Source organism: Rhincodon typus, chromosome 1, assembly GCF_021869965.1.
Source record: "Rhincodon typus isolate 14 chromosome 1, sRhiTyp1.1, whole genome shotgun sequence".
Lineage (NCBI taxonomy): Eukaryota > Metazoa > Chordata > Chondrichthyes > Orectolobiformes > Rhincodontidae > Rhincodon > Rhincodon typus.
Window position 1 is genome coordinate 138,825,169 of NC_063332.1, and position 14,741 is coordinate 138,839,909.

The window sequence follows — 14,741 nt, forward strand, 5'->3', positions numbered from 1 at the left end:
TCCTATAGTTACTGACTTATTGCCTCCCTTCCTTTTTGAATAGGGTTGTCACATGGGCAGTTTTCCAATCATCCAGTAATTCTCCATAATTTAAAGATTTTTAGAAAATTACAACAAATGGATTCACTATCTAGACAATCTCTTTTAGGGTTCTAGGATGCAAGCCATCAGGGCCAGGGAACTTCACTTTTGTACCATTAGTTTGGTTAATAGTACTTCTCTAGTGATGTTGATGATACTTAGAGAGTCATTGTATAATACAGCATGGAAACAGACACGACACCACTTTTAAGGAGCTATGATGCTGCACCCCGAGTCCCTCGGCTCATCAACACTGCCCAGGGCTCTACCAATAACTATGCAAGTGCTGTCCAGTTATTTAAATTAAACTCCACCTGCCACTTTTCGGCCCATTGGCTTATCTGATCAAGGTCTCATTGTACTTTTAGATAACCTTCTTCACGCTCCACTATACATCAATTTTGGTGTCATCCGCAAACTTGCTAACCACGCCTCCTATATTTTCATCCAAATCACTGACATAAAAATGAACAACAATCGACCCAGAACTGATCCTTGCAGCGCCTCACTGGTCACCGGCCTCCAGTTCAAATAACAACCCTCTACCACCACCCTCTGTCTTCTACCATCAAGCCAATTTTGTATCTAGTTGACTATTTCTCCCTGGATCCCATGTGATCTAACCTTACTAATCAGTCTACCTTATCAAAGGACCTGCTAAAGGCCATGTAAACATTGTCTACTGCTCTGCTTTCATCTATCTTCTTGGTAACCTCTTCAAAAAAACTCAATCAAATTTGTAAGACATGACTTCCTACACACAAAGCCATGCTAATTATCCCTAATCAGTTCTTGCCTTTTCAAATGCATGTAAATCTTATCACTTAGAATCCCCTCCAACCACTTACCTATGATTGAAGTCAGACTCACTGGTCTACAGTTCCCTGGCTTTTCCTTGCAGCCTTTCCTAAACAATGGCACAACATTAGCCACCCACCAGTCTTCCAGCACCTCACTTGTAGCTTTCAATAATATAAATATCTCTGTAAAGGGCTCTGTAATCTCTTCCCTAGCTTTCTATATGTTCTAGATACACCTTGTAGTGATTATAACAAGGTTAGCCTGGTGGACCTCATAGCATAGGAGTTCCCTGATTAAAGCTGTTAACCTGGTCCAATCAGGGAGCCCTGGCTGACAGATATAAACAGGAATGTCAGAGGTTCTTTTCACTATGACAGCTGGCTCTGAGGAAGCCTGACCAGTGTCAAGTACTATGCATGTGTAAATAAAGAGTGACTTAGTGATGGGATACCAGCTTCTTTAGATTTACTTCACACCTAATCAGATCCTGGGGATTTATCAACCTTTCTGCATTTTAAAAGCTCCAGTACCTCCTCTTCGTTAATGTGGACTGTTTTAAAGACATCACAATTTATTTCCCCAATTTCCCTAGCATTAATGTCTCTTTCCACAGTAAATACTGAGGCAAAATGTTCATTTATTACCTTGCCCATCTCCTGATCTTTAAGGGGCCCTATTCTCTCAGTAGTTACTCTTTTGTCCTTCATGTACTTGTAGAATCTCTTAACATTCTCCTTAAACTTATTTGCCAAAGCTATCTCATGTCCCCATTTTGCCCTCCTGACTTTCCTTTTAAGTACTCCCCCTTGATCCTAACTGTCTATACCTGACATAGAATCATAGAATCCCTACAGTGTGGAAACAAGTCCTTCGGCCCAACAAGTCCACACCGAACCTCAGAGCATCCCACCCAGACCCATCCCCCTACAACCCACCTAATCTACACCTCCCTGAACACTATGGGCAATTTAGCATGGCCAATCCACCTAACCTGCACATCTTTGGCTGTGGGAGGAAACTGGAGCACCTGGAGGAAACCCAGGCAGACACAGGGAGAATGTGCAAACTCCTCACAGGCAGTCGCCCAAGGGTGGAATTGAACCCAGGTCCCTGGCACTGTGAGGCAGCAGTGCTAACCACTGTGCCACCATGCCACCCCTGAAATATGCCTTGTTCTTCTTCTTGACCAGAGCCTTACTTAATTCCTCCCCTATATTCTTTAGTATTAATGGGATACTCAAAATATCTGTTTAACTCCTCTGCCATTTCCTTTCTCCCCATAACTATATCCCCAGATTCATTTTCTAAGCGGCTTATGTTCATTTTGACCTTTCACTTTTTATGTATTTAAAGAAGCTCTTTATTGCTGCTTTTTATATTTCTCAGTGGTTTGCCTTCATATTTTATGTTCTTTCTCTTTATTATCTTTTTAGTCCTCTTTTGCTGGATTTTTGAACTTGTCGCAGTCTTCAGGGCTATTACTGACTTCGCCTCCTTATATGGTTTTTCTTTCAACTTTATAAACTGTTTAATTTCCATGGGTTAGCCATGGGTGATTTCTCCCTCTCTTAGGTTCTTTTGTCCTTACTGGGATATATTTTCGCTGAGAGTCATCAATGACTTCCTTAAATGTCTGCCACTTCTAGCTTACTGTCTTGCCTGCTAACCGAGTTCACTTTAGCTAACTAACTCTTCATTTCATTGTAATTCCCTTTATTTAAGTTAAACAGTTGTTTCCGACCCAAGTTTCTCACATACAAACTAAATAATAAATTCTATCATGGTCATTACTTCCTATGGGTATTTTTACTCTGAGTTTTATCATTAAGCTGCCTCATTACCAGATCCAGGATAGCCTGCTCTCTGTCTGGAAATCATGCAGCAGCATGAAAGCATCACTAATGATGAGCTGGTAACATCAACTATCAGGGATGCACATGGCAAGGGAACATTGTGAGAACAATTGTCAGAGTCTGGGAGCAATCAATCAATCACAAACAATATGAAAGAAACCGTGATTTTAGGGTGATATGGAAAGAAAGAAAGAGGGTGCTGCTGAGACATGACTGAGGAGGATTCTGGGAGGAGTTGGCTCAGTCACCACAACCAAAGAGGGCAGCACAGAAGAGCTGGTGTCAATGAACGGTGCAAAAGCATTCAAAGAAAGCGCTGCTGAGAAGCGACTGAGGAGGATTCTGGGAGAAGTCAGTTCAGTCACCAGCTACTGCCCAGTAGTGAATGAAAGGGAGACACGCTATAGTGGAGTGCTATTTTGAGAAAGGCTACTTGGCAGTTGAAGTGCTGCTGGAGAGTTAAGTGTGGGCTTTGGTGAATGCTAGGCATCAGTGAGGAGGATGATCAGCAATGAGGTTCTTTGCCTTACTGTGAACGATCAGAGATGGCAGTTAGGGCAGTGGTGTGCTCCTCCTGCCAGATGTGGGAGATCAGGAAGCAGTCTAGTGTCCCTGATGACAACGTGTGCAGGAAGTGTGACCAGCTGCAGCTTCTCACAGACCGCATTGTTCAGTTGGAGCGGCAGTTGGACACACTGGGGAGCAGACAAGGGGTGGTGAGAGTGATAGACACTAGTTATTGAGATATGTTCACACCACAGGTTCAGTCAGGTAGATGGGTGACCGTCAGGAAGGACAGGCAGGCAGTGCAGGAGTCTCCTATGGCTATTCCCCTCTCTAACAGGTATACGGTTTTGGATACTGTTGGGGGCATGGCCTCTCAGGTGAGTGTAACAGCAACAGCCACGCCTGTGGCACCACAAGTAGCTCTGCTGTAGGCCAGGGTTGGGCAAAACCCAATGAGCGTTAGTAGTAAGGGACTCAATATTAAGGGGCACAGACAGGCATTTCTGTGCCTGCAAATAAGGCTCCAGGAAGGTGTGTTGCCTTCCTGGTACCAGGGTCAAGGATGTCTTTGAGTGGTTCCATGAAATTCTTAAAGGGGACAGTGAGCAGCCAGAGGTCATTGTACATATTGGGACCAACAACATAGGTAGGAAAAGGGATGAGGCCTTGAAGAGTAATTATAGGGAATTAGGCAGAAGGTTAAACTGCTGGACCTCAAGGGTAGTAATTTTTTGAACTACTTCCAGTGCCACATGTTAGCAAGAATAGGAATAGGAGGATTTGGCAGATGAATGCGTGGCTTGAGAGCTAGTGCAGGGGCAGGGATTCAGATTCTTGGATCATTGGAATCTCTTCTGGGGCAAAGGTGACCTGTAAAAGAGGGATGGGTTGCACCTGAACTGGAGGGGGACCAATATCCTGGCAGGGAGATTTGCTAGAGCCACTTGGGAGGAGTTAAATGAGTGGGCAAGTGGATGGGATCCAAAGCAGTAAGGAGACAAAACAGAAGATTGAGGACAGTACAGAGGTTAATAAGAGCAAGTTAAATAGTGAAGGTAGTGTTGATAATCCCAGTACTAGACAGGGCAGGCAAGAACAATGCAGGAAGCAAGGGACATCTGGGTTAAACTCCATTTATTTCAATGCAAGAGGCCTGACAAGTAAGGCAAATTAACTTGGGGCATGGATGGGTACACGAGGTTAGGATGTTAAAGCTATTACAAAACATGGCTGAGTGAGGGATAGGACTGGCAGCTGTTCTGGGGTACAGCTGCTCTCGGAAGGAAAGAAGGGGAGGCAAGAGAGCAGGAGGAGATGCGTTTTTGATTAGGGAGAACATCACGGCAGTACTGAGAGAAGACATTCTTGGGGGTTCGTTCGCAGAGTCTTTATATGTAGAACTGAGAAATAAAAAGGGGGATATTACTTTGATAGCATTGTACTGCAGCGGGGGGGCCAATCAATGGTCAGTGGGAGATTGAGGAGCAAATGTGTAAGGAGATCGTAGGTAGCTGCAAGGATAATAGCGTTGTAGTAGTACGGTATTTTAACTTTCCTAATATCGACTGGGACAGCCATAGTGTTAAGGGCTTAGATGGAGAGAAATTTGTTAAGTGTGTTCAGGAAGAATTTCACATGCAGTATATAGATGGCCCTACTAGAGAAGGGACAAAACTTGACCTCCTCTTGGGAAATAAGGCAGGGCAAGTGATGGAAATGTTAGTAGGGGAGCATTTTGGCACCAGTGACCATAATTCAATTAGTTTTAAAATAGCTATTGGATAGGTCTGGTCAACAAGTTAAAAAGTTCTAAATTAGGGCAAGGCCACTTTTGATGGTCTTAGACAGGAACTTTCCAAAGTTGGTTGGGGGAGGCTGTTTGCAGGCAAAAGGGCATCTGAAAAGTGGGAGGATTTCATTAGTGAGATCATGAGAGTTCAGGGCCAACATGTTCTTGTTAGAGTGAAGGGTAAGGCTGGCAGGAGTAGGAAATGCTGGATGACTAGAGTTATTCAGGTCCTGGTCTTGACAAAAGAAGGTGGCATATGACATGTATAGGCAGCTTGGACCAAGTGAATTGCTCGAGGAAAGAGGAAGTTGTCAGAATACATTTAAGAGAGAAATCAGGAGGGCTAAAAGGGGACACGAGATGGCTTTGGCAAACAAAGTAATGGAGAATCCAAAGAAATTCTACAATTACACGAAGGGCAAAAGAGTAACTAGGGGGAGATTAGCGTCACTCAAAGATCAACAAGGTCATCTATTTGCAGAGCCGCAAGAGATAGGTGAGGTCCTAAATGAATGTTCCTCGAATGTATTTACCATCAAGAAAAGTATGGATGGTAGGGAACTTGGGGAAATAATAGTGATGTCTTATTATACATTAAAGAACAGGAGGTGCTGGAAGTCTTAAAAAACATTAAGTTAAATCCCCAGGACTTCATGAAGTTCATCTCAGGACTTTGTGGGAGGCTAGGGAAGAAATTGCAGGGCTCCAAGCCGAGACATTTGTTTCATCGACAGCCACGGTTGAAGTGCCCGAAGATTGGAGGATGGCTAATATTGTGCCATTGCTTAAGAAAGGCTGCAGGGAAATGCCTGGGAATTACAAACTGGTGAGCCTAATATCCATGGTGGGCAAGTTGTTAGAGAGGATTCTGAGAGACAGGATCTACAGGCATTTGGAGAGACAAGGACTCATTTAGGATAGTCAGCATGGCTTTGTGCATGGAAAATCATGTCTCACACATTTAATTGAATTTTTGAAGGGGTGACCCAGAAAGTAGATGAAGGCAGTACAGTAGATGTTGTCGACGTGGACTTTACCAAGGCTTTTGACAAGGTACCACATGGTAGGTTGTTGAGTAATGTTAAATTTCACAGGATCCAGAGAGAGATAGCCAATTGGGTACAATATTGGCTTGAAGGTAGAAGACAGAAGGTGGTGATAGAGAGTTCTTTTTCAGACTGGAGGCCTGTGATCAACGGTGTGATATAGGGATCAACGCTGAGTCCACTGTTATTCATCATTTATATAAATGATTTATACAAGAATTTAGGAAGTATGGTTAGTAAATTTGCAGATGGCATCAAGATTGGTGGTATGTTGGACAGTGAAGAAGGTTATCTGGGAATGCAGTGAGATCTTGAACAATGGGCCAGTGGGTTGAGAAATGGCAGATGGAGTTTAATTTAGATAAATGCGAGGTGTTGCATTTTCGTAAGGCAAACCAGGGCAGGACTTACACAGTCAATGGTAAGGCCCTGGGGAGTGTTATAGAACAAAGGGATCTGGGGTATAAGTTCATAGCTCCTTGAAAATGGAGTCACAGGTAGACAGGGTGGTGAAGGCAGCTTTCGGCATGCTAGCTTTCATTGGTCACAGCACTGAATATAGAAATTGGGACATCTTGTTGCAGCCGCACAAGACATCAGTGAGGCCACATTTGGAGTACTGCGTGCAGTTCTGGTCACCCTGGTATGGAAACAATATTATTTAACTAGAAAGAGTGCAGAAAAGATTTATTAGGTGCTACCTGGACTGGAAGGCTTGAGTTGGATAGGCTGAGACTTTTTCTGCTGGAGTGTAAGAGAATGAGGGATGACTTTATAGAGGTATATAAAATCAGGAGATACACAGATAAGGTTGATAAGTCAACAGCTTTTCCCCATGGTAGGGGAGACTAAAACTAGTGAGCGTAGGCTTCAGCTGAGAGGGGAAAGATACAAAAGTGTCCAGAGGGCAGTTTTTTCATGACAGGTGGTTAGTTTCTGGAATGGACTACCAGAGGTAGTGGTGGAAGCAACTACAATTTTGTCATTTAAGAAACATTTAGATAGGTACATGGACGGTATAGATATGGAGGGATGTGGGCCAAATGCAGGCAAATTGGACTAATTTAAATTGTGGGCAGCATGGGCAGGTTAGGCCAAAGGACCTGTTTCCATGCTGTAGACCTCTATGACTTTATAATGGGTTGATTTATGGGGCACTGGCACTAGTACTCTTTACTTCAGCTCAGTGTCTCAACTGAAACACGGTTGGGATCAATGTCCTAGCAAATTATATAACTAGGCCTATGGATAGAGTTTTAAACTAAAACAGGTGTGGAGCTATCATGGGAACAGAGACATAGAAATCTAATTAGGAAAGTCAGGGCACATGTGCAGATTATAGATTTGGGTAAGAGAAATCTGGAGTGCTAAAGTAAGCAATGGAGAGCTTAACATCAACTGTGACGCTGTGGACCTCTGGAGGAAGCTGAGATGGATAATCCAGTCAACATTTCTGGCTAAAGGTAAGGCTGAAGCATTTGCAACAGTCTTCAGCCAGAAATACTAATGGATGATCCATCTCAGGCTCTTCCAGAGGTCCCCAAAATCATAGAAACCACTCTTCAGCCAATTCAATTCATTACACATGATGGCTGAAAGGACTGAAAAGTGCCAATGCTATGGGCCCTGGCTACATTCTAGCAATAATATTGAAGACTTCTGCTCCAGAACTTGCTGTGCCCCTAACTAAGATATTCCAGTACAGCTATAACACTGATATCCACCCAATAATGTTCAAAGTTGCCCAGCTATGTCATGTACACAAAAAAATGGACAAATCCAACCCAATCATTTGCGTCCCATCAGTCTGCTTTTAATCACCAGTAAAGTGATTGAAGGTGTCATCAACTGTGCCATCAAGCAACACTTGCTTAGCAATATCATGCTCTCTGATGCTCAGTTTGGGCTCCACAGGGCCACTCAACTGCTGACCTAATTACAACCATGCTTCAGGTATGGACAAAGAGCTGAATTCTAGAGGTGAGGTGAGAGTGAATCCCTTGACATCCAAGCCAAAGTTGACCAAATTTAGCATCAAGGAGCTTGAGCAAAGTGAGATTTTATGGGAATCAGGTAAAAAATAAACACTTCTCTCTAGTTGTAGTCATAATGAGCACAAAGAAAGATGGTTGATGTTGTTGGACATCTCAGTCATCTCAGCTCCAGGACATTGATTCAAGAGTTTCTTAGAATGGTATCCTTGACCTAACCATCTTCAGCTGTTTCATCAGTGACCACACCTCGATCATAAGGTTAAAAGTGAGCATTTACTGAAGATTGTACAATGTTCAGTACCATCCACAACTCCTCAAAGACTGAAACAGTGCTGTGTCCAAATGCAGCAAGATCTGGATGATATCCATTTTTGAGCTGACAAGTGGCAAGAAACATTCGAGCCACGAAAGTGCCAGGCAATGATCATTTCCAAGAAGAGTGAATAACCATCACCCATTCGCATTCAATGTTATTACTATCACTGAATCTTCCCACTATCAACATCTTGGGGGTTACCATTGTCCAGAAACTGAACTGGACTAGCCATATAAATACAGTGGCTACAAGAACAGGTCAGAGGCTAGGAATCCTGCAGCAAGTAACTCACTTCCCGACTCCCAGAACCTGTCCATCATTTACAAGGCACAAGTCAGAAATATGACAGAATACTCATAACTTGCCTGGATGAGTGTAGCTTCAAAACACTCAAAAAGCTTGATATCATCCAGGATAAAACAGCCCACTTTAACTGGCACCACATTCTCAAACATTTACTCCCTCCACCACCAACAATGCTCAGTAGAAGCTGTGTGTACTGTCTAAGACCATAAAATGTATGAGCGGAAGTAGGCCATTCACCCTATGGAATCTGCTCTGCCACTCAATGTGATCATGGCTGATTTTATAATCTTCAATTCCATTTTCCTGCCTTTTCCTTATAACCTTCGATTCCCTGCAAAAATTGACCACTTTCCATATCATGCCCACTACCATCCAGAAATATAAAGGGCAGCAGATGCACGGAAACAGCACTGACTTACAAATGTATTACTGTCGCTTCACTATTGCCAGGTCAAAATCTTTGAACGTTCTCCTTTTCCGGATTATAGATGTAGTTACACCAAATGGACTGCAGCAGTTCAAGAAGGCAGCTCAGCACTACCCTGTTAAGAATAACTGAAATAGGCAATTAACGCTGGCCCAGATAGTGACATCCTTATCCAATGAACAAATTTTTAAAAATAATATCAGGAATAATAGAAATAAAAAGAGGCTCTTTATCCATAACAAGCTAAATGAACTAGTGGTAATAAAAATACTGATAAATGGTTTAGATTTAATCAGTATTAAAGAGATAATTACACGGTGACCAAGGTTGAGAAATAAGTACGCTAGGGTGCACAATATTTTGAAAAGACACGACAGTAGGGATGAATTGGTTATTTTCAAGTTGGCAAGCTCTGACTAAATGGTATGACAGGGACTAGTTCTGGGGCCTCAACTTTTTCCAATCTATATCAGTTATTGAATGAAGGGCCAGAATATATGGTTGCAAAATTTGCTATAAATACAAAGATAGGTTAGAAAGGAAATTGACAAGAAAATGTATAAAGTCTTCAAAGAAATAAGCTAGGTTAAGTGGGTGAGCAAAAAATGCAGATAGAGTTAAATTTGGAAAAATGTGAACGTTTCCCACTTTGAAAGGAGCAATGGAAAAGCAGTATCCTATTTATAGGGACAGAGAATGCAGAACCCTGACATACAGAGTGTTCCAGATCTCCTGGCACTGGAATCATATAAAGTTGTTATTAGGAACAGCAGGTGATAGGAAGGCAGTTTGAATCTTGACATTTATTGCAGGAGACCAACTATAACAGTAGGGAAGTTTTGTTAGACTTGCACACAGCAAGTGGAATATTATGTGCATTTTGGCCTCTTTACTCAAGAACAGATATAACTGTGTGCCACATATTAACAAGGCAAGGGATAGAAAGACAGGACAGATGAATGTGTGGCTACGCAGCAGTACAGGGGGGAGGGTTTCCAGTTATTGGACCCTTGGGACGTCTTCCAGGCAGGGGTGAACTAGATAAGAGGGACAGGTTGCACCTAAACTGGAGGGAAACCATATCCTCAGAAGGCAGTTCACTAGTGCTAATCAGGAGGGTTTAAACTAGAGTGGCAGGGGCTGGGAATCAGAGCAACAGGCCAGCTAATGGAGGGACTGAGGGAAAGGGAGACGTTAGAACCAGTAAATCTGAAAGGAAGGACAGGCAGAGAAAGGTAAATGAACACAATGGTAATAATGTGCTGAAGTGTGATTATTTCAAATGCATGGAGTATTATAAACTAAAGCAGATGAGCTTAGAGCCCAGATCAGTATATGGGATTATGATGTTGTGGCCATTACAGAGACTAGTTTAAGAGAGAGACAGGACTGGCTGCTCAAAGTTAAATTATCAGGCAAGTCCACATTTCACACGTCGGAATTGTTTAAAGACCTGCTGATGAAAAGTCAGGACCAGCGTGTTCCAATAAGGAAGAAGGACAAGGATGGCAAGGTAAGGGACCCTTGGATAACGAGGGAGGTTGTGAATTTAGTCCAAAGGGAAAAAGAAGAATATATAAGGTTTAGGAAGCTAAAATTGGACAAGGCCCATAAGGAATATAAAGAAAGCAGAAAAAGACCTCAAGCAGGGAATTAGGAGAGCAAGAAGGGGCCATTACATGACCTTGGCAAGCAGGTTTAAAGAGGCATTCTTTACATACATTAAAAACAAGAGGATAACTCAAGGATGAAGGAGGGAACTTGTGCTTGGAGGCACAGGAAGTGGGTGAGATCCTAAATGAATACTTTGCATTGGTATTAACCCAGAAGGATATGGAGGATAGTGAGATTTGTGTGGAGTATGCTAATATGCAAGGGCATTTTCAGATCAAGAAAGAAGTGGTGTTGGGTCTCTTAAAGAGGATTAAGGTGGATAAGTGTCCAAAGCCTGCTGGCATCTATCCAGGTAATTGAGAGAAAGGCAAGTGAGGAGATTGCTGGGGACTTGACCAAGATCTTTGCATCCTTGCTAGTCACTGGAGAGGTACTGGAGGACAGACAAGTAGCTAATGTTGTTTCTTTGTTCAATAAGGGAAATCGGGATAATCCAGGAAACTATAGACCGGTAAGTCTCACATCGGTGGTTGGGAGGCTTTTGGAGAGAATTCTTAGAGATAGGACTTACATGCATTTAGAAAAGCATGTCCTAATTAAGGACAGTCAGGATGGCTTTGTGCAGGGCAGGTCATGTCTTACTAACTTGATTGAATTTTTTGAGGAGGTGACGAAGGTGATCGATGAGGGGAGAGCAGTGGATATCGTGTACATGGATTTTAGTAAGGCTTTTAACAAGGTTCCTCATGGTAGGCTCATCCAGAGGAATCCATGGGATCCACAGTGACTTAGCTGTGTGGATTCAAAATTGGCTTGCTCATAGAAGGCAGAAGGTAGCAGTGGAAAGTTTTTCAGGCTGGAGCGCCGTGACTAGTAGTTTTCTGCAGGGATCTGTACTGGGACCTCTGCTGTTTACGATAAATATATATATATAAATAACTTGGATGAGAATGTAGATGGGTGCGTTAGTAAGTCTGCAGACGATACAAAGATCGGTAGAGTTGTTGATAGTGTAGAAAGTTATCAAAAGATAAAGCAGGATATAGACTTGTTGCTGATATGGGCGAAGAAATGGCAGATGAAGTTTAATCTGGGTAAGTGTGAGGTGCTGCACTTTGAAAGATCAAATATTAAGGAAAATGGCAGAACCCTGAACAGCATTGATGTACAAATGAATCTTACAGTTCAAGTCCATAGCTCTTGAAAGTAGCCATACAAGTAGATGTGATGGTTAAGAAGGCATTTGGTATGCTTGCCTTTTTTGGTCGGGGAATTGAGTACAGGAGTCAGGATGTTATGTCGCAGCTTTATAAGACTTTGGTTAGGCCACCCTTAGAGTACTGTGTTCAATTCTGGTTGCCACATTACAGGAAGGATGTGGAGAATTTGGAAAGGGTGCAGAAGAGGTTTACTAGGATGCTGCCTGGATTAGAGGGTATGAACAATAAGGAGAGGCTAGAAAAACTCAGGTTGTTTTTTTCTGAAGTGGCAGAGGCTGAGGTAAGACTTGAAAGAATCTATAAAATTGTGAGATGCATCGATAGGTTGACAGTGAGAACCTTTTTCCCCAGAGTTGAAATTTCTAATACTAGGGGGCATTCATTTAAGGTGAGAGGGGTCAAGTACAAAGGAGACATGAGGAGCAGGTTTTTTCACACAGAGAGTGGTCGGACTCTGGAATGCATTACCAGGGGTGGTGATGGAGGCAGACACAATAGCAGCATTTAGGAGACTTTTAGATAAGTATATGAATATGTAAGGAATGGACCAAGGGCAGGCAGAAGAGATTAGTTTTATTTGGTGTCATGTTCGGCAAAATATTGTGTCCCAAAGGGCCTGCTCCTGTGCTGTACAGTTCTATGTTTTATGTTCTAACTGCACTTTGATCAATTCATACAGGGTTCCTTTGACCAATTTGTAGGATGAAGGGATTATTTTATGAAAAAAATGTTAAACAGACTGCATGTATCCATTTGAGTTGAGAAGAATAAGACATTAAAAACCTCAAACAAGAACCAAAATTTGAAGGAATCAACATTGTTTTAAAAACATATTTTCAATGTGAAACTTGATTGCAGTAACTAAGATTTACCTTTCTATTAAAATGCATTTACACTTAAAGATGTTGTCAGGACTGGAGGGTTTGAGTTATAAAGAAAGGCTGAATAGGCTGCAGCTTTTTCTCCCTGGAGCCTAGGAGGCTGAGGCTCAACATTATGGAGGTTTATAAAATCATGAGAGGCACGGATAGGGTGTGTAACCAAGGTAATTTTCCTAGGTTGAGGAAGTCCCAAACTAGAGGGCATAGGTTTAATGTGAGAGGGGAAAGATTTAAAAGCAACCCAAGGGCCAACTTTTTCACGCAGAGGGTGGTGCGTGTATGGAATGAGCTGCCAGAGGAACTGGTGGAGGCGGGCACAAATACATCATTTAAAAGGCATCTGGATGAGTATATGAATAAGAATGTTTTAGAGGGATATGGGCCAAATGCAGACAAATGGGACTAGGTAAGATTGAGATGTCCGTTCAGCACAGATGAGTTGGAGTGAAGGGTCTGTTTCCATGTTGTATGATTCTATGGCTCTATCACCTAAAGGAACAAGCTCTAATAAGGAAGTCCTGCACCTTCATGCTGCTGGATGTATGTGAATGCTGAGAATTAGAGCAAAGCTTCTGTTGGAATAGAACAACTTGAGCAGAACTTCCTGCCATGATTAACTGTATATTTCTGAATATCAGAGGGTACTGCATAATTACAAACCAAGAACTGAGTACAGTTAGTCTAATCCTATTTCCATCTCAAAATTCAGGTCATTAACCGTATTCAAACAGTAAACATTAAACCAGGCAACCCACCATGGGCCATACAATTGGCTTAATAGGATATGTTAAATGAAGGAATATTTAAATTTGAGGCGTCAAATTTGTATGAGGTTTTTGGGAAACAACTTTGCAGTAAATGGAGAAAATTTCATTTATTGAAACATTCAAATACTGTAATGTAGTGTACAAATATTTTACTCAGTGGTCATGTTAACAGGCCATAATAAATTAAAATAATTTTCTACTTTCTAGATAGCTTAGTTCACATTACTCATTGCATTATTTCCATCTATTTTTCACAGGTGATATCGGGGGTCAACTTGGCCTATTCTGTGGTGGAAGCGTAATCACAATCATTGAAATCCTAGAATACCTCATCATTAAATTCTATTGGATATGTATAGTTTGGCTAATAAAACTGCCAAAATTATCAAATCTAATTAATGAAGTACAACATCCTCCTGTAAAAGAAAAAACAGCAGTTATCTCTTAAATAGATGGTATCATAGGATTTGTTTATTTCGCTGTAAGCAGTAAAGCTACAAAGAATTTGAATCAAAAAGACTCAGAATAAAGATTTTTCAAGTTGTTGTCTTGATATCATGATGCAAGGTGTATAATTTATATATGTATTGTAATATTATTTAACTTAGAGTTTGGATTTTGAACTGGTGGCATGTGGGTTTTGGTATGTACTTATGAGTGAGTTGAATGATTGACTTGTCAGTATTTCTGGAGCCAGGTTTATGAATGGAAAGAATAAACATTTAAGAGCATTAGCTTGCTGTCTGTTTAGAAGGATCAGAATTCTTTGTGGCTCAGAGAAAAAAATCCACAGCTTGCAAAGCTTTTGTTTTCCAGGCAAATAAGTCCTAGTTGAAGTCAGATATTAATACAGTTTCTCCTGAAGAAAGGAGATAGTTTAGAACTGTTACGATCTTACCTCAGTGTAAAGATTTTAGTTTGAAAGTTCCAGACTAGAAGTGTTCGGTTAGCATAACCCCATCAGGGTTCTAAAGTGAGAAAATCTAAGCTCGGTGTTTGTGACTCATCAAGGAATAGGCTACCAAACTCCCAAGATTGGAAAAGAAACTGTTACTTTACATGTATAGCTGTGACAGGGAAGCAAACTCTCATTGGTGTTTGAATACTGCAACATAATGGTATTGGGATAGATGTGAAAG

The 14,741-nt window shown here is 41.7% G+C and overlaps 1 protein-coding gene across 1 annotated transcript in view; it reads left to right on the forward strand.

Moving 5' to 3' along the window:
- LOC109912492 (acid-sensing ion channel 5) overlaps nucleotides 1–14,050 on the forward strand; it is a 188,095-nt gene extending 174,045 nt beyond the window's left edge. The window contains exon 9 of the mRNA XM_020511931.2: nucleotides 13,860–14,050. Coding sequence (XP_020367520.2) covers nucleotides 13,860–14,050 — 191 coding nt within the window. The remainder of the gene's footprint in view (nucleotides 1–13,859) is intronic.
- Nucleotides 14,051–14,741: the final 691 nt, after the last annotated feature.